Source organism: Bos taurus, chromosome 6 (genome assembly GCF_002263795.3).
Source record: "Bos taurus isolate L1 Dominette 01449 registration number 42190680 breed Hereford chromosome 6, ARS-UCD2.0, whole genome shotgun sequence".
Lineage (NCBI taxonomy): Eukaryota > Metazoa > Chordata > Mammalia > Artiodactyla > Bovidae > Bos > Bos taurus.
The window spans coordinates 12,238,984-12,259,355 of record NC_037333.1 but is presented as its reverse complement, the minus strand read 5'-3'; the positions used below and the strand labels follow the sequence as shown (position 1 = coordinate 12,259,355).

General features: G+C 39.5%; 1 protein-coding gene across 17 annotated transcripts in view; it reads left to right on the top strand.

Annotated features, from left to right (window-relative positions):
• The window catches only part of ANK2 (ankyrin 2), a 585,830-nt gene that overhangs the window by 543,302 nt on the left and 22,156 nt on the right, over positions 1 to 20,372 (top strand). For 10 of the 17 annotated variants that reach the window (XM_024993497.2, XM_024993498.2, XM_024993496.2 and 7 more), the window contains 5 exons: positions 1,779 to 2,007; positions 3,159 to 3,284; positions 5,451 to 5,573; positions 8,111 to 8,143; positions 10,047 to 10,068. In XM_024993497.2, coding sequence (XP_024849265.1) covers positions 1,779 to 2,007; positions 3,159 to 3,284; positions 5,451 to 5,573; positions 8,111 to 8,143; positions 10,047 to 10,068 — 533 coding nt within the window. Of the gene's footprint in view, positions 1 to 1,778; positions 2,008 to 3,158; positions 3,285 to 5,450; positions 5,574 to 8,110; positions 8,144 to 10,046; positions 10,069 to 12,990; positions 19,237 to 20,372 lie in introns of all 17 variants that reach the window. The other 7 variants (XM_059887688.1, XM_024993488.2, XM_059887687.1 and 4 more) reach the window with 2 other exon arrangements.

Genomic DNA, 20,372 nt, shown 5'->3' with positions numbered 1-20,372 from the left:
CAGAGAGAAGGTAGTCCATGAGATAGAAACCTAACTAACAGGCAGATAAAAGTGGAAAAGAAGGTAACATGAGCCAAGATGCAGAAGGGCATTGCAGGCTGGTGACAATGGAGTCTATAATTCAGAAATAACGCCGGAATGTTGGTTAACATTATTTACAGCAGGCCTTATAGGAGAGACAAAGAAATTAGGAGTTATTATATTATTATAGGAATAATGTAATTCTTTCAGACAGTCGAAGAAGCAGTGAATCAAAGATAGTTGAATCAGTATAAAGAGGAAGGAGGTAATACTGAGGGCCTGCCAAGAACCAGGAACTAGGCTGCCTTCAAAGCATTACAGTAAATGAAATAGGCCAGACCCAAAAGAACAAATATGGCATGTCTCCACATAAATGAGGTACCTAGGATAGGCAAGTTCATAGAGACAGAGTTTAATAGAGTTTACCAGGGACTGAGGTGAATGGGAAAGTTCAAAGTTACTGTCTAATGGGTATAGTGTCTCTGTTTGGGATGACGAAAAATTTCTGGAAATGGAGAGTGGCTGTGGTTGTATGGTATTTTAAATGTACTACTGCCAGTGAATTGCGCACTCAAGAATTGTTAAAATGACAAATTTTATATTATCATTAGTGCACACAGACCACTTCTTGGATTTGAGGCTGCCAATTAAATTATATTTTATCACAATTAAAAAGTAGAAGAGAGATGGATCAGGAACTTGAAGGAAAGAAAAGCTAAGAAGATAAGGAAATTTTCAAGTGTTTAAAGATTATGAGCAATGAGTCAGGAAGGAGGGATCAGTGATGGAGGAAGGTTTCAAAGTGAGAGGATCTGGAATAAATCTTTGACGTGTATAAAGAGCAAATTGAGAAAATGTGCATCTGATGGTTACTGCTTTTTCTGTGAAGTTAACCTTTCTGAAGGCCTGAAGGGTGTCATAAAGGTTTAGGAACATTACTATAGTGTATAAAATGATATCTGAGGAAAAAAAATTACCAAAACATGTCACAGATTTGACTGAGGCTAGAAATCATAAATTATTCACAAGGCCAATAATTTCTTCTATGGATTATATTAAGCAGTATTTAGGAGTTCTGAAGCAAAAGCAGATTTTTTTTAAAAAGTAGTTTGGTTGATCCAACCTTGGTGACTGTGAGTCCTTTGGAAAAGAATGATGAGATGAAGAAACGTTAGGTAGATTTTGTTGAAAAAAGTTTTAGGAAATGAAATGAGGAACAGCAGGGGCGATCAAAGAAAATAGAAACTCATCCAGCAAGATATTGGTATAATACCAGGGTGCACCACAAAAGGATTCTAGACGCTGAAGATGTATTTCAGAAGCCTGAATACTCAGAAGACTTTCCAAGGAAAAAAGTTACAGTGTTTAACATTTGACCTGAAACACCGGGCACATCCTTGTCTTGCCCTCCTTCTCATCGATCCTCCTCCATTTCCCCTCCCCCGTCTTTTCTTTCCCTTTGCTTTTGCTTTCTCTCATTATCTCCCTCTCCTGCTTCTCACTTTTTCCAAGAGGCATGCAATGATTACTCTGATGATACTGAAGGAACTGATTTGTTTTTCATGTAACTGACTATCCTTTTTCACAGTTGTGGAGTCCATGGATACAGAGGGCCGACTGTATTCTGCCTTTTTGTAAAATGAACCTGAGCATCTGTGGATCGCGATATCTGTGGAGTTCTAAGAACCAATCCGCCGTAGATACTGAGGGATGACTGTAATTAAATTTCAGATAACTGACTTTGTTTTATTTTATAGGTTCTGGCTGATCGATTGTCGACAAATTCAGGAATCTGTTACCTTTGCATCACAAGTGTATAGAGAAATTATCTGTGTACCATATATGGCCAAATTTGTAGTGTTTGCCAAATCACATGACCCCATTGAAGCCAGGTTGAGGTGTTTCTGCATGACTGATGATAAAGTGGATAAAACCCTGGAACAACAAGAAAACTTTGCTGAGGTGGCCAGAAGCAGGGATGTGGAGGTACTGTGTTTTAAAAACCAATTTATGTTAGTATGTTGTTTATACCTCTTTTAATATATTTAAAATAGTATTTAATAAGTGTTATTCAGTCGCTAAGTCATGTCCAACTCTTTGCGATCCCATGAACTGTAGCCTACCAGGCTCCTCTGTCCCTGGGATTTCCCAGGCAAGAATACTGGAGTGGGTTGGCATTTCCTCTTCTAAGGGATCTTCCCAACCCAGGGACTGAACCTGCATTTCCTGCATTGGCAGATGGGTTCTTAATGCTGAGCCACCAGGGAAGCCCATCTAATTAAATAATGCCATCAAAAGCAGACCAGTCAACATCTTGATCAGTTAGAAGGCCAGTGTCTAAAATGTGCCATTTTTAGCCAATTTGGACCCATTCAATAGGGATAAAAGGACTCTTTTAAAGATTATTAAGGGAAAAATTATGCATTATTAATAAATTATAAGTATATAAATGGATATAGCAATTCACATGTTATATTTCCTTTTTCTTTTTTTTTTTTAAGGGACTATTTATTGGATTTTTTTTCCCCCTATTATTCTTTAATCATAAAGAAAACAGCCTGGAGGGGTGGGATGAGTGGGATGGAGGTTCAGGAAGGAAGGGGCATGTGACTCCCGTGGCTGACTCATGCTGATGTTCGGCAGAAACCAACACAACATTGTAAAGCAATTACCCTCCAGTTAAAAATAAGCAAATTTTAAGGAAACTTAAAAACTAGTAAAGGAAACAGCCCAGGAGGTATATCCTTTGTGTAAACGTAAAAATACATTATCCAGGGCTTGCTATACTACTTTTTCTTATTTCTTAATTTTCCATCAGTGTGGATCTTTGATATTGAATTCAAGTAACCGAATTCATTGTGATGTCAAAAATATAAATTTATGATTTAAAGACATTGATTTGGGAAAATAATATGGTACAGTGTTAGAAATGAGTATAGAAAGATTAAAGGCCCCCATGCATTTGAAGATTCCTATTACTAGTGAGAGGGAGTGCTGGTCCAAGCTTGTCACAGATAAGACAAAATGTCAGTCAGGATTTTAAAGATTATTGTATGCACATTTTAAGAATTTTAATGTTCCAGTAATGTAATAATTTCAGCTATGGTATTCTTTTTGTTTTTCTCTATTTTCATCAGGTCTTAGAAGGAAAACCCATCTATGTTGATTGTTTTGGCAACCTGGTGCCATTAACCAAGAGTGGCCAACATCATATATTCAGTTTTTTTGCCTTCAAAGAAAACAGACTTCCTCTCTTTGTCAAGGTAATATATACATGGAATTTGGGAATGTGTTTTATTCAGCATCAAGTAAGGCTTTGACTTCTTTTGGTAGAAGAGAATATTTGCTTTTCAGTCATTTCTAATGATTTTTTTAAAAGTATTTCTATAAAATTTTAAACTCCTAAAAACTATTTTTTAAAATTTCAAATTCAACCTTGATTTTTAGTTATAGGCTAAGAATGAGGGACAAATGGCCAACTGATTAATTAGGAAAACTGGTCATTCTTTTCCAAATGTTAAAAGAAGCCTCTCTTTATTTTTTTTAACTATTATTTCTTTTAAATATTTGTGCTTAAATTTTTTTAATATATGAACTTCACAAATGTGGAGACCAAAAAGAGTTGTTAGTGACAAATTTTTATAGTAAAAGCTCTTAAAAGACCCAGTTAATCTATCAAGAAGTTATCCCAGATAGAGCAATAGACTGGATACACGTTTATAAATTCATTCAACAAACATTTGTTGAGACACTTTAATGTACCATGAATTTGTTGTCCCTGTTTAGGAATGTTAATCTAGGTTAGGAATTTATCATATTTAACATATGCAATTTATCATAATTTAACATATGCAAGTTGCATTTTAGATACCAGTTCTGAAGAGAACAAAAATGAGTATGAGGGAGAGATTCATGAAATAAAAGGAAATAATAATTCTATTTAAGTTTTAATGTCTGTTTTCTCAAGATCTCTGCTGAAGGCCTTCATTGTGCCATTTCTGGTTCAATGGTTTTCCTGATTAAAGATAGGTTCTTCTAAGGGATCCATTTACCATAAACGGCTATGTAATTATGCTAATATTTGATATTGTTAGTGGTCAAAAATTATCCTATAGACACAAAATACAAAAATAGGAAAATGACTTAAACATTTCTATAAAGTAGATGTACAAATGGCCAATAAACACATGAAATAATGTTTAACAGCAGAGAAATTCAAATTCAAACCACTACGAGATACTACTCAGTAACTCATTAGGATGGCTATTATCAAAAACAAAACAAAATAGCAAATATTGGTGAGGATATGGAGAAATGGGGACCCTGATGCCTTGCTGGAAGGAGTGTAAAATGGTGTAGCCATTCCATACTGTGGAAAAGCGTATGACAGTTCCTCAAAAAGTTAAAACATAGAAATAGTATATCAATCATCCAGCAATTCCCCAAAAATTGAAAGCAGAGACTCAACCAGTTACTTGCAATGTTCATAGCAGCATTATTCCCAATAGTCAAAAAGTGGAAATATTCCAAATATCCATCGACAGATGAATGGATATACAAAATGTGATATATGCATACATTGTAGTATTATTCAGCCTTAAAATGAGTAAAATTAGTCAGACACCAAAAGACAAATATTGTATGTTCCCTCTTGTATGAGATACCTAGAGTCATCAACTAGTCAGAAAATAGAATAGTGGTTACCAGGATATGGGGGAAGGAAGGAATGGAAAATTATTTTTTTATGGAAACAGTTTCAGTCTGTGAAGGTGAAAACATTCTGAAGATGCATGGTGGTGATGATTGTACAACAATGTGTATGTACTTAATGCTAGTAAACTATACATGTAAAAATGGTTGAAATGTTTTATGTACAATTTAACACAATTTAAAAAAAAATGAAATTCTGGTATATATTGCAATGTGACTGAATCTTGATAATATTATGCAACCTGAAATAACAGATACAAATGAACAAAGATTGTATAACTCTGTCTATATAAGGTACCTAGAACAAGCAAATTTATAGGGACAGAAAGTTAAGTAGAGGCTATTAGGTGCTGGAGGGAGAGGAGAATGGGGAGTTATTGCTTAATGGTGTAATGTTTCTGTTTGGGATGATGGGAAATTTTGCACAGTAGTGATAATCACATAACTTTGCGAATGAGCTTCATGCCACTGAGTTGTATGCATAACAATGCTAAGAATATAAGTGAAAATGGTCAGTTTTATGTTATGTATACTTTACCACAATTTTTAAAAAGTTGAATGATTTTTTTAATCATTCTAAATGATAATAGGAAAGGGCAAAAGGAACACTTCCAAAGCAAGTGAATTTTACTTTTCTCTGGTTCTTTTGAGTGTCATCTCACTAAAGTAAACAGTATGTGTCACACGTGAGTGAAGCATGTATGTCTTTCTTGTTCAAGGTACGTGATACGACTCAGGAACCTTGCGGACGACTATCATTTATGAAAGAGCCAAAATCTACAAGAGGCCTGGTGCACCAAGCTATTTGCAACTTAAACATCACCCTGCCAATTTATACGAAGGTATTATAATCTGCTGTAGTGCAATTCAGGCTGTAGAGGATTTGATTTCCAAATCCTTTAGAATAGATACAGGCAAAGACACTGAATGCAACCATGTATAATAGTCATTTTTGATACCCTGTCCAATTTGTGATGTTCCATTTAAGTAAGGAAAAAAGTAGCTCTACCTTATTTTGCATTAAATTCACTTTGATGGAAAAGTTTCTATAAATATGTATTGGCTATGGAAGAGAGAAAATTTCAATGTAAGGTGTAACCTTTTGGACTGATTTTGAACATGAAATTATTCACTTTGCCTCCCTTATGGTTTTTGTGCGCCCTCCTGGCACCATGCTAGTGGTGCTTTTGGCCCTGCCAAAACATTATGAGTCTGTTAGCTTCTGTTTACTGCCAGTTCACAGGTGGACTATGTATTATGAAATTCAAAGCAACTTCAGGGTATTTTACCTTGTTGCTAAAATAATTATATGTTCATTTTGTAGCCTGTACTATCTGGGGAGCATCAGATTCATTTTTTCCAACTATTTTAACATGATTAGTATACAAAATACTCACATGTTATAGGAATAGATTTGAAACATTGTTGAAAGGAAAATTAATACTTGACCCAAATCTACTAGAAGTTTTTCTTTCTATTCAAACCTCTCCTCTTTACAGAATTCCTTGATTACTCTGATCAAATCAAAGAAGACTAGGGAATAGATTAAATGTTGGGAAAAGCTTTTTTTGTTTTTTGAAAAATTTTGACCAGTATTCCTTTTTAATGGAAAGTTCCCATATGGCAATTTATAGAAGGTTATAGCAAGTTGTCAGATACTGGCAGGTGAGACTTGGAGGAGAGGTGAAAAGTGAAAGTGAACATTGCTCAGTCATGTCCGACTCTTTGCAACCCCATGGACTCTACAGTCCATGGAATTCTCCAGGCCAGAATACTGAAGTGGGTAGCCTTTCCCTCCTCCAGGGGATCTTCCCAACCCAGGGATCGAACCCAGGTCTCCCTCATTGCAGGCTGATTCTTTATCACAAGGGAAACCCAGGAGGAGAGGTAGAAACATATTTAAAATCCTAAATCTTAACTCCATGAAACAGAACATTTTCTATGTTTATTTTCATTCACCATTTTTCACGATTAATTATTCTTACAAATTAGAAATCGGTCACATAGAGAAAACCATGTAGTATCATATTTAACACTAAATTCTTATTTAATGGTCAAAATGAAATGAAATACCAGAATCTGCATGTGTAAATTTACATGTTAATTACAAGAATTAGAATACAGCAGTAGACATATGCATCCAAGTAACTGTTATCTAACAGCATTCCAGTGGTAAAGAATGTACTTTGGGGGTTGTAGTGCTGAGCACTTTTGAATCACTGAAGCAGAATGCCAAATAAGAACCACAGAGAAATACGTAAATGCTGGGGCAATCCATCTGAGTGATGTGTAAAGATGAATGAGCTTTGTCTCTGATTCAAATGAGCTTTCAGTATGCTATAAAAGAAAGCATTTAGTTCATTATTCCTTTTTGTATCTAAGTCAAGATATATCCGGCACAGTTATTAATTCTGTGATGGTCCAGGACAGCTCTCCACTTAGTAACTAAAACAAAAAGAAAACATTGACAAACATGGTAGAGTTTAGATATATTTTAGAACAGGGTAGCTCTTTATTACAAGAGAACTCCTAAGTATTGCCTGTGTATTGAAAATATCTTCACTGCATGTTCATTTGTGGCTTTTAACATGTTTAATCAATACCTGTAATGGCTGAGATATTCAGTTCAGTCAGTTCAGTTGCTTAGTTGTGTCCGACTCAGCAACTCCATGGACTGCAGCACAGCAGGCTTCCCTGTTCTTCACCAGCTCCCGGCGTTTGCTCAAACTCATGTCCATTGAGTCGGTGATGCCATCCAACCATCTCATCCTCTGTCGTCCCCTTCTCCCGCCTTCAATCTTTCCCAGAGTGAGGGTCTTTTCCAGTGAGCCAGTTCTTTGCATCAGGTGGCCAAAGTATTGGAGTTTCAGCTTCAGCATCAGTCCTTCCAATGAATATTCAGGACTGATTTCCTTTAGGATGGACTGGTTGAATCTTCTTGCTGTCCAAGGGAGTCTCAAGAGTCTTCTCCAATACCACAGTTCAAAAGCATCAAGATATTATGCTGAGATATTATCATCACCATTTCTGTAGACATATGCCATCCAATCCATGAAATGTTACACTTTGTGGCTGCTGGTAACCTATATCTGAAATGAGTACATTTATAATATTAGTTCTTTTGTCTGATAGATTAGTATATTTATAATTTTGGTTCTTTTGTCTTTTGAATCTACAGATGTTTGCATTTAAATCAATCTTCTTTAATTTTTGTGCTTGTCTTCTGTAAACTGTTAGTAAGAAAAAATATGCAAATGCTAACTGTATGCTTGCCTGCTGATGTTTGCTGTCAGGGTATTTAGTTTTGTCTTCTCTTCTAAATGCTCTCTACTCTTCCTGCTCTCTTTCTCCATCTTGCATGGCGTCTTGGGGTGGCCAGGAATCAGAGTCAGATCAAGAACAGGAGGAAGAGGTAATTATATGGCGTTGTCGCTTGTTAATGGCTGTGTCATTGCTGTAACCACTGATAAGAGCACGTGATTAACAGAGAAGGGTTATACAGTTGTTTTTAGTAATTGAAGGGTCACAATTTTACTTAACCTCTCTGAGCCTGTTTTCTCATGTTATGGACTGATTTCATAGGACACTAAAACTTCCCTATAAATTATTACCTGTCTGTGCAATAATACAGATTTCTCTACCAATTACTGAAAATCAAACCACAATCTCAGTGGTTCTCAAAGGTTGGTCAGGAGATGCCGGGAGGATAAAACTGTTTCCTTAGTCCTGAGTCATCATTTGCCTTTTAGCCCCCATATCCTCACAAGCTACACAGAAGTATTCCAGAGGCTGCACTGCATATGATGACATTATCACCCCGACACTATGGAACGTGGGCTTGTTTACACTTGGGTTCTTGTATTTTCTCAGCTATCATTTGTAATACAGACACATATTTATATATGTTAAACATAAGCAAAAGTTCTTCACACTCCCCAGTGTTTTTTTAGGAGTATAAAGGGCGTCTTGAGAACAAAAGTTTGAGAACCACTGAAATCAAAAGGAGTATACAGTTCATCCATCTTACTATATTAATATTATAATGCAGAACGCTACTAATAATGAGCACTTCTTATAAGGTAGACACTTTATTAAGTATTCCACATACCCCATCAACAGTGATCTCACAGTCATGCTAAAAGATGTATGTTGTCATACCATAGGTGCTATATGACAGATGAAAAAAATGAGTCTTAGAGAGATTACCTTGAATAAATAGCCATTTGAATTATACCTGCTTTGATAGTCAAAGAAAGTATGTTTTTTTCCTAATAAAGATCTGAAAATGCCTAAGCATTACAGAAATGAAAGAAATTATTGAAAAAGTTCTTATACTTAATTAACATATTGCTTCATATCTCTAAGACAGACAAATGGAATTGTTATTTGTTTCACATAAATGTTTTCAAATACACCATTTTATTTTTTAATGTTGTTATGATGGATTTGAAATACAAAACCATGAAGAAAAAGATAATAAATACCCTTGTGCTCACCAGCTTAAAATGTAAGGCCTTTATCAGTTCAGAGACTACCCGTCAGTTCCCTTCTCTATTCATACCAGCCGTGGAGCAGGATGAGAGGGGTGATTATAGCCTCGTTGTGCTACCGTGTATGACCAGATGACAATAAACTTACAAGACTGAAGCCATGCCTGCCCCCAAGTGTGCAGTCACTCTTTGCCTCACGTATTCAGTTTCCCTTCTGTAGCTGACGACTTGATCCCCAGGCTGGTCAAATGATACCTACATACTTTGTTGAAAGAGCAACACAGTTATGAAACCAGCTTTGCTATTATATCCAAATGAATTTTTCTGTTAGGCTTACGATTTTCTATTGAATATTTTCAGGAACTATTCAGTGCAAGAGATCTAGTTTGTGTTATTTTGGGGATTTGGAATTCTGTCTTGTAACTAATAATGGAACAGTTTCTATAGAACATATCACTCGGGCATGTTCTTTGCTTTTTCTCAACTAAATTGACGCTGTTTTATACCTACTTCACTTTTTTTTTTTCCTGGCCCTTTTCCCTAATATCTATTTCTAATATCAAACACCTCTAGGTCATATCTTCCAAAGAAACATGTTGGAAAGGACTTTCTACCTATAGTGTCTAGAAAGCAGATTTGTTCTTTCCAAAGTTAGGATAAGAATCAAAGACACTCTTGGGGAAGAACCGTAGCAAATTACTCTGACCTTCCTATAACTTATGGTGTCTCCCATGTTTATAATTATGATAGAGTTTATTGTGTACATCGGGGATATGGGACACAACACTATTTGTAACCATTCAATTTATGTATCTTTTCTTTCAGATCGATATGACATCAGAAAAAAGTAAGATTTCAAATAAAACTGAGTTTGTGTGAAAGCTGGCTACAATAAAGAAAAGCATGAATTAAGATGCAAGCTAGTTGCCATTACTAACCATTATAATATTTATATTTTTATATTATCCTTATTAATCATTAATATATTTTTAGAGAAGCAGCTTGGCCAGTTAAATTATGAATATATCTAATTTGTGAGCAAATTATCAGTAAAATGCAATGATTATTCATCTAAGCATTCACTTTCTTTTGGATCCCTGTTAACCCTGCTTTTGCTGTTATGCTTGTTTAGAAACTCACCCTACCGTTTTTGTCCATTTGTTAGCATAACATTGTCATCTCATTTTTTTTAAGCTCTGATGTGACAGTATCACTTTTTACATCAAGCGACCCTGACATCAGTAGAGAGCTCATTACTTATGTAGGCCACATCTGCAAAAGTGATACTGTCTTAATAGTTCTCAGCTAAAGCTAACGCTCCCCTCACACCACCCCCCCACCCCTTGCACCTCTTACTGTGGTGAAGTGTAACTGACTTCTCTAGGGCTGAGGTCTGATGGACTTTTGTAAAAAGTGTTCTGAAAAAATTAAGAACCAGGAAAAGCAAAAATGAAAACCTCCTGGATGAAATTACTAATCATAACAGTATGTCGTAATGTCATAATAGGGCTAATTTTAAATAATGATGCAAAGCCTAAGCATAATATAGTACAGAAAGAACTGATTTTTATAGACATTGAGAGAGCTATCTTAGAGCTCATTTTAGGTTTGTAACATTCAGTTAAATTTTCAGTTTGTTGGCTTGTTTCTGGTTACTAGGTTCTTGTGTGGAAGAAATTGAGTTTTTCAGGATTCTTTCCTACTCTTATGTCCCAAATGCTTTAGAAAAAAATCTGATTTTTAATGTTTATTCATCTTAAGATTTATTTTGATTCACTGTATTTCAGAGTGCTATTCCCAAAAGGAGAAAACTTAGAAGTATGTTTAATATGGTCTTTAGGCCCAATGCAGTAATCTTTGGACTTTCCCCCCCTTTCTTGAAGTCCTAGCACAATGTAATTTACTGCTAAGTTTTTGAAATACTTTTAATTAAGAGTCTCCTTACCCTCTTAAATATGAGGGTTAAGATCATGATGTAAGATACAAGCTAGTTGCCATTATTAACCACCATTACTAACCACTATAAATCTTTGTTTAGGACTAGCATATTTAAAATTCTGGATATTTTCATTGTTTTATATCTGAACAAATCTGTATTAATATAAGTTAAATATATCTTTATATATGCATTTCACAGAGTATATCTCAACAAATATTGATTCTCTCAAGAGAAGGCGCTTATGTTTATAAAAACTTTTACATTATTATTGCTTTCATTAATTCCTTTTTATAAAGAGATTTTATTATTCCACTTTTTTCTTTGGTACTAATATGTTTATTTAAATGACCCTTTATTCCTTGGATATAAGCTTATAGGAATTAAAAATTCATCCATCTGGCTCAATCATTTAAAAAAAAAAGGTTACTATATTGATATAGTGCCATTAATCCTCCTGAATGAATCAAGGTATCGTGACTGTTTAAAAATTTTCAAATATAGGCTTACATTTGGCCTCCCTTTGTGGGGGGGCTACATTGTACAGCATGTGGGATCTTAGTTCCCCAACCAGGGATCAAATGCTTATCCCCTGTAGTGGAAGCTCTTAACCACTGAACTGCCAGGGAAGTCCCATGTTTGGCTTTCTTTTAGTGTAAAAACAATCATAAAATAATCTTCATCCAGGTATGAAGTAATCTCCAAAGAAGAGCTCTGTTGAAAGGGCTTTTTGAACCACGGTCTTTTCATGAGTGAATTCTAAACGAGTTTGAGTTGTCCTCCTTGCTTTAATGGATGCAGGCACCCACTACCCATGCCTCACGCATGCTGCGTTGAGCATCTTGTGTATGGGCTTTTAGGGAAATAACTATGCTTCACCACAGTCGTTTTCCACATGTGTTCTAATTTCTCACCATCTTCCCGCCCGTGCATCTCGGCAAGGCTGCCTCTCCACCAGTTTTAGTCCACCTTTGCTTTGCATGGAAATAACTTGGCTTACATAAACTGTGCGTGTGTCCCGTGTGACTGTCTCTGATTTGGGTTGCCATGCATCACATTTTAACTTTGGACTCACATATAAGTTTAATCACAATCGTTTTTGTTGTTTTTCTTTCCTTTCCTTTCTTTCCCTCCTTGGTCTGTCCATTACGTGTCTAAGCAAGGAGGTTGCTCCAAGGAAAGGACCATGCCTCTCAGCACAAGACTGTTTGTTTCATTGTTAGGTGTGAATTTCCCTTAGATGAAATGCCGGTTTGCAGCTGATTCAGATATATTTTATATAGTCATTGTATATTGGCAGAACTAAACATGCTGCGTTCCAGATTTTTCTATGATTAAATAACGTATATACCTCATTAGGAAGTATTCTGAGTTTGCTACTACTGGCTTTCTCCTAGAGGAAATCAACTATCTGCGATTTCTAATGCTTTTTTCCTTTTTTTCCCATATTCATTTTTTTTCGACATTGATCTGTAACATCTGAACAATCTTGAGATATCTCTGTGTAATTTCACTGCGTTCGTTCTTTGTTTTGTGATTTTGTGTGTGTGTGTCTTGATTATTTGTTAAAGCTTTGTTATATGTGTGGATGTGCTACAAGTGAGAAAATTAAGCAAGTTATTTCCTGCTCATTTTTCCTTTTCAGTTTTTTTTCCGTTAGCCTTGCTTTGCTTTTGTATCCTGAGACCTTGTGGATCCACCATTCCCAGCCCATTTTGTTGTCCCTCCCGCCACGACAGGAAAAGACACTGTGTCGTTTCAGTCCTGATTACATTTGCCAATATCTTTTTTGATTTCCATTTTACTTTTGATGTTTTTCCATTCACATCAAAGATGATGAGACAGAATCTACAGAAACATCTGTCCTGAAAAGTCACCTGGTTAATGAAGTTCCTGTCCTGGCAAGTCCGGACTTGCTCTCTGAAGTTTCTGAGATGAAACAAGATTTGATCAAAATGACCGCCATCTTGACCACAGATGGATCTGATAGGGCAGGTTCCATCAAAGTGAAGGAGCTGGTGAAGGCTGCAGAGGAAGAGCCAGGGGAGCCTTTTGAAATTGTTGAAAGAGTTAAAGAGGACTTAGAGAAGGTGAACGAAATCCTGAGAAGCGGAACCTGCACAGGAGATGAAGGCAGTGTGCCGAGGTCTCAGCCAGAGAGAGAGTTAGTGGAGGAGGAGTGGGTCATTGTCAGTGAGGAGGAGATAGAGGAGGCTAAGCAAAAAGCATCTTTAGAGATCGCCGAATACCCATGTGTAGAAGTTAGACTAGATAAAGAGACCAAAGTAGAAGTAGAGAAAGACTCAACGGGGCTAGTGAACTACCTTACTGAGGATCTGAATTCCTATGTGCCTCCTCACGAAGAGCAGCCCCAGAAGGAGCAAGGTATGGTAGGGGAGAAGCCTGAGGCTCAGGGTCCCAGCAGGCGCTCAGAAAGCGAAGGCAAAGATGCACCCTCAGAGGAGACACAGAGTACACAGAAACAGCCCAAACCAAGCCTGGGGATCAAGAAGCCGGTGAGAAGGAAATTAAAGGAGAAACAAAAGCAGAAGGAGGACAGTCCACAAGCTAGTGCAGAAAAAACAGAACTTAAAAAAGGGAGTTCAGAAGAGTCATTAGATGAAGACACAAGTTCAGCCCCCGAGCCTCTTCCTGCTGTAAAAGCTACGTCACCTTTGATAGAGGAAACGCCCATTGGTTCCATAAAGGACAAGGTGAAGGCCCTTCAGAAACGAGTGGAAGATGAACAGAAGGGTCGAAGCAAGTTGCCTGTCAGAGTCAAAGGCAAAGAGGATGTGCCAAAAAAGGTAACACAAAGGACACATTTGACTGCATCGCCCTCTCTGAAGTCAGAGAGGCATGCGCCAGCGTCCGCCTCCTCTAGAACAGAAAGACACACTTCTCTTTCCTCCTCTGCCAAAACAGAAAGGCACCCTCCGGTATCACCATCGAGTAAGAACGAGAAACACTCGCCTGTGTCACCCTCCGCGAAAGCTGAAAAGCAGTCCCCTGTGTCATCCTCAAGCAAAACTGAGAAACACTCACCCGTTTCACCCTCGACCAAAACGGAAAGACACTCCCCTATGTCCTCTTCTACAAAAACAGAAAGACACCCTCCTGTTTCGCCTTCAGGTAAGACAGATAAACGTCCCCCTGGATCTCCCTCTGGGAGATCCGAGAAACATCCGCCGGTATCTCCTGGCAGAACAGAGAAACGCTTGCCGGTGTCACCCGCTGGAAGGATGGAAAAGCATTCTCCTGTCTCAAGCTCCGGGAAAACTGAGAAGCACCTGCCCGTGTCACCTTCTGGGAAAACAGACAAACAACCACCTGTCTCCCCCACCTCAAAAACAGAAAGAATCGAGGAGACCATGTCTGTTCGGGAGCTGATGAAAGCTTTCCAGTCAGGTCAGGACCCATCGAAACACAAGACTGGACTTTTTGAGCACAAATCTGCAAAACCAAAACAGCCACAAGAAAAGGGTAGAGGTCGGCTAGAAAAAGAAAAGGGGCCGATAGTAACCCCAAGAGAAGCGCAGAAAATGGAGAGTCAGACAATCAAACGAGGCCAGAGGTTCCTGGTCACGGGATTCTCAGAACCCAGAAGAGCAGTCCGTGCTTCCTCCACAGGGTTTAAGAGAGAAGATGGGGCTGGAGAAAAGGAGAAATCTCTCAACCACAAAACACCCGAACCTGTTCAGCCAGTGCCTGAAGAAGAAAGCCATAAAGATAGCGAAGTCCCCAAAGAAAAGCTGGCTGACGACCAGGGAGACATGGATCTCCAGATCAGCCCAGACCGGAAAACCTCCACTGACTTTTCTGACGTCATTAAGCAAGAACTGGAAGACAATGACAAATACCAGCAGTTCCGTATGACTGAGGAGCCTGAGAAGGCACAGCTTCACTTAGACCAAGTGCTCACTAGTCCTTTCAACACGACATTTCCACTAGATTACATGAAAGATGAGTTCCTCCCAGCCCTGTCTTTGCAGAGTGGCGCTTTACATGGCAGTTCTGAGAGCCTGAAGCCCGAAGGGGTGGCAGATTCTCCGTGTGGCAGCCTGATGGAAGGGACCCCTCAGATTAGTTCAGAGGAAAGCTATAAACATGAGGGCCTAGCCGAGACCCCCGAGACAAGCCCAGAGAGCCTTTCCTTCTCGCCAAAGAAAAGTGAGGAGCAGATTGGGGAAACACATGAAACTACCAAGTTAGAAACAGCACCAGAAAGTCATTCCGAAAAAGGACATCCCTCAACCAAAGATGTTGCTGATGGTTCTGAAGGGCAAGGTGCTGCAGTCACCGAGGCAGTAGAGTCCTCTGCTGAGCATCAGCTGACAGAGGCCACCCCAGACCCTTCCAAAGACATATGCCCCCCACAGGAAGGTGACAGCCTTGGTGGTCAAAGTGTATCATTAGCAAAAGAAACATCCGAAGGACTGACTGAGGAAGTGACCTGTGACGAAGGTCCACGTGCACACATTAGTCCATCCCACGAAACACAAACTGATACCGAAGCTCAGGAATCCACAGCCACCAAGCCCTCAGGGGAGGCAGAGGCCTCACCGTTGTCCGAGGCTGCTGTAAAGGCAGGTTCAGGGACTGAATCAAAGCCCCAGGCAGCCATTAGAAGTCCGCAAGGGTTAGAACTCGCACTCCCTAGCCGCGAGAGTGAGGTTTTCAGCCCTGGGGCTGATGAATCCTTCGCTGTGAGCCACAAAGACTCCCTGGAGGCCAGCCCTGTGCTGGAAGATAACTCTTCGCACAAAACTCCCGATTCTCTGGAACCAAGTCCTCTGAAGGAATCCCCTTGCCGTGACTCTCTTGAAAGCAGCCCCGTTGAACCAAAGATGAAGGCTGGAATTCTCCCAAGTCACTTTCCTCTTCCCTCAGCTGTTGCCAAGACCGAGCTCTTCACGGAAGTGGCCTCTGTGCGGTCCCGGCTGCTCCGAGACCCCGACGGCAGTGCCGAGGATGACAGCCTCGAGCAGACGTCACTCATGGAGAGCTCGGGGAAGAGTCCCCTTTCCCCAGACACCCCCAGCTCCGAAGAAGTTAGCTACGAGGTCACGCCCAAAACCACAGACACACCAAAACCAGCTGTGATTCCTGAATGTGCGGAGGAGGACGACTCAGAAAATGGGGAGAAAAAGAGGTTCACACCGGAAGAGGAAATGTTTAAAATGGTAACCAAAGTCAAAACGTTTGATGAACTTGAACAAGAAGCAAAGCAGAAAAGGGACTACAAAAGAGAACCCAAGCAGGAAGAATCTTCTTCATCCTCTGATGCAGATGTCGACTGTTCAGCAGACACGGATGAACCAAAACACACAGAGAGTGTCGAGGATGAAAGTGACGCTCCTGTGGTAGTAACAACAGAGGGCAGGGAGGCTTCTTCCTCCTCAGAAAGTGAACCTGAGTTGACACAGCTGAAGAAAGGTGCTGACTCAGGTCTCTTGGCAGAGCCAGTTATTCGAGTGCAGCCTCCTTCCCCACTTCCATCCAGCATAGACTCAAATTCCAGTCCTGAAGAAATACAATTCCAGCCTATCGTTTCCAAACAGTACACTTTTAAGATGAATGAAGATGCTCAGGAAGATTCAGATAAATCAGAAGAAGAAAAAGATTATAAATCTCGCTTACCCGAAGACAGTCATGCTCTTCCCACTGATGGACCAGATATGTCTTATGATGATCTGAATGGAGATACTTATCAATCAAAACTTTGTGATGGCCTTGAGTATGAGATTGGGAGTCCTAGCGACTCAGCTGCTCCTGTCTCTTCAGGTCTCCGCAGTTCCCCTGGTGACGATGTCAGTGAGCAGCTAGTTATCCATAAGGAATCACTAGCCCTCCAAGACACTGGTGAGAACGACCTAGAAGAGCTTGATGTTCCTGAAGTCGAATCTTCACAAGCAGATCCCCCCAGTGAAGGCTCTCCATCTTTCTCCTCTTTACCTCTTTGTCCAGCATCTGAAGCAAAAGAATTAGATGAAGACATGGTCTCTACAGCTTCTGCTACAGAAATGGAGGTCACAAAACCTGACCAAGCTTTTGAGAGCTTACCAGAGGACTGTTCCATTCAAGATTCACTCATTACTACTCAAACTGATAGATCATCCTTGGATGTTCCAGTGTCAGACCCAACAGAGACTGAGGAAATCTATGATCCTCAAATCATAAGCCCTTATGAAAATGTTCCTTCTCAATCTTTTTTCTCTGGTGAAGAAAGCAAAACCCAAACGGATACAAGGCACACAAGTTTTCATTCTTCTGAAGAGTATTCTGTTACCATCACATCCTCTGTTGAAGATGTAGTAGAGACAAGCTCCTCTGATAAAACTGTTTCAAGTAAAGAAGCTAATTTTGAGGAGCAGGTCTTGGAAGTAGAATCCAAACAAGAGAGTACCTTGCAGGAAATACAGTCACATGGAGCCTCCTCATCTTTGGAGCCACCTGTACCAAAAACATCAACAGTTGTCAGTGAACAAATAAGCAAAGTCATCATCACAAAAACTGATGTGGATTCTGATTCCTGGAGTGAAATCCGTGAGGATGACGAAGCCTTTGAGGCTCGAGTGAAAGAGGAAGAACAGAAGATATTTGGTTTGATGGTAGACAGACAGTCACAGGGTACCACCCCTGACACCACTCCTGCTAGGACCCCAACTGAAGAGGGGACCCCAACCAGTGAGCAAAATCCATTTCTCTTTCAGGAAGGAAAATTGTTTGAGATGACCCGAAGTGGTGCCATTGATATGACCAAAAGGTCCTATGCCGATGAAAGCTTTCACTTTTTCCAAATTGGGCAAGAATCCAGGGAAGAGGCTGTCTCACAAGACATGAAAGAAGGAGGTACAGGTGCTGAGGCCCCACAGGTGGAGACATCAGCTGAGTCATTAACACTCTCAGAATCAAAAGAAACAGTGGATGATGAAGCAGAGTTACTCCCAGATGACCTGAGTGAGGAGGTAGAAGAAATACACACTTCAGATACCCCACTTAGCTCCCAAATAGACATTTCAGCCTCCACAGAAACATCCATGAAAGAGGCTACTTCTACAGGGCTTGAGGACCTACCCACCAGGCAAATGGGTGATTCTCTTCCTCCATCCAGCGAGAAGCAGACCACTTGCCCTGACTTCCCTGAACAAGTTGTACAAGTTCAGTTAGATTTTTCCACAGTCACTAGGTCTGTATATTCAGATCGGGGTGATGATTCTCCCGATTCCTCCCCAGAGGAACAGAAATCAGTCATTGAAATCCCTACTGCAACCATGGAGAATGTGCCTTCTACTGAGAGCAAATCCAAAATCCCTGTAAGGACTATCCCCACTTCAACCTCAATACCTCCATCGGTGGAATATGAGAGTTCCCTTTCTGAAGATTTTCTGCCCAGCCTGGATGAGGAAAGTAAAGAAGATGAAGCAAAACCAAAGTCTAAAATCCCCGTGAAAGCACCTGCCCAAAGAGTGGAGCAGCAGCCTTCACATCTAGACTCACCTCTAAAGAAGACAGGTCGTCCCCAGGGACAGGACTTGACAAGCAGTGCACCAGATGATAGAAGCAAATCTGAATCTGATGCCAGTTTGGACGTGAAGACCAAATGTCCAGTAGAAACTAGAAGTTACACTGAGGCAGAAATAGAAAGCACAGGTGAGGAAGAGGAGCTTGAGTTAGAATCAGAGGAAGGGGCCACAAGACCAAAGATATTTGCATCCCGATTGCCAGTAAAGAGCAAAAGCACCGCATCTTCCTGCAGGGGGCCCACAAGCCCCACAAAAGACAATAAGGAGCATTTCTTTGATCTTTACAGGAACTCCATAGAATTCTTTGAGGAGATTAGTGATGAAGCTTCCAAGTTAGTGGATAGACTTACACAGTCAGAAAGGGAGCAAGATTTAGTTTCAGATGATGAAAGTAGTAGTGCCCTGGAAGTTTCAGTAATTGAAAATCTGCCACCTGTTGAGACCGAGAACTCAATTCCTGAGGACCTCTTTGACACAAGGCCCATTTGGGATGAGTCCATTGAGACTCTGATCGAACGCATCCCTGATGAAAATGGCCATGACCATGCTGAAGGTATTTGCCAGCCACTGGGATTCCCTGTGCTACGCATGTCATAAATTTGATATAGTTTTATTTTTTGTATGTCTGTTTTAGTTGGTGATTTGTGTCTCATTTCCTTTAAGCTTTCTGTAGTGGTTACTATGTTTGTGTAAGCCCTTTGTGTTTTGTGGCTTTCTCTGTATACTCTTGTCCGTGGAAACAATCTCAAGATTGAGTAATGAGAATGCTTATGGAAAACATAAACATGATCGGCAGGCAACCAGGATCTTGCCTTTCCTCTAGCCGCTGCACGTGAGGCCATGCAAGCTTTGAGTTTTGTTGTTCTGACTTTCCAGGCTTTAGCCTCAAATTAAGCACATGGATTTATTTGGTTTCATTTTGTATTATGAGGATTCATTGCTTTCTCTTCTTTTGTGTACTTTGAAATAATTAGTACTTCGCAATTTTGTGATCATTAGAAAGCCGTTTGCACAAGAAGATTTCACATATCATGAAATTCTAATTGTTGTGGATTTGTTTTTATTTAGAAAGGTTGGATTTCAGATACCAATGGTAAATACTTTAAGCAATCATAAGGTAAAAGCATGCTTTTCATTTATGCGACAGATGAATAGAGAATGGACTCTGAATAGATGCAGCAGACAACGAAAACTCAAACTTTGCATGATTTAAGTTGACTGTGAGGGGATGATGACCCTTTGAATTATGAAAAAAGGAAACCATAGATGGCTTTGAGAAGAAGCCTCTGGTCTTCCAATATCTCTACAATAAAGACTATTATTCTTAAATTTGGATTATAAAAAATGTCATGATACCATGACCTAAAATGCTGCCCATCGATTAATGGAAGTTAAAAATAAAAGGCAAAATTGTAGTCTGTGGGAGCATTATCTGAGTTTACTTAGTGGTAAGCAGACAGAAACTTTGCCCAAAAGGCATATATACATACTAATATAACATACACGTACAACTATGTACATTTTATTCTTCCTTCTTCCAAGGTCACCAGGACCAAGACAAACGTTGTTTCTGGCCATACGGAAAAAACCGGGATGGTCCGATCAACCGGTGATCTAGGTCTCTTGAATCTTGGATGTGATTTTTTGCTATGTGACTCAGAAGTGATCTTATACTGCCACAGGCAATAA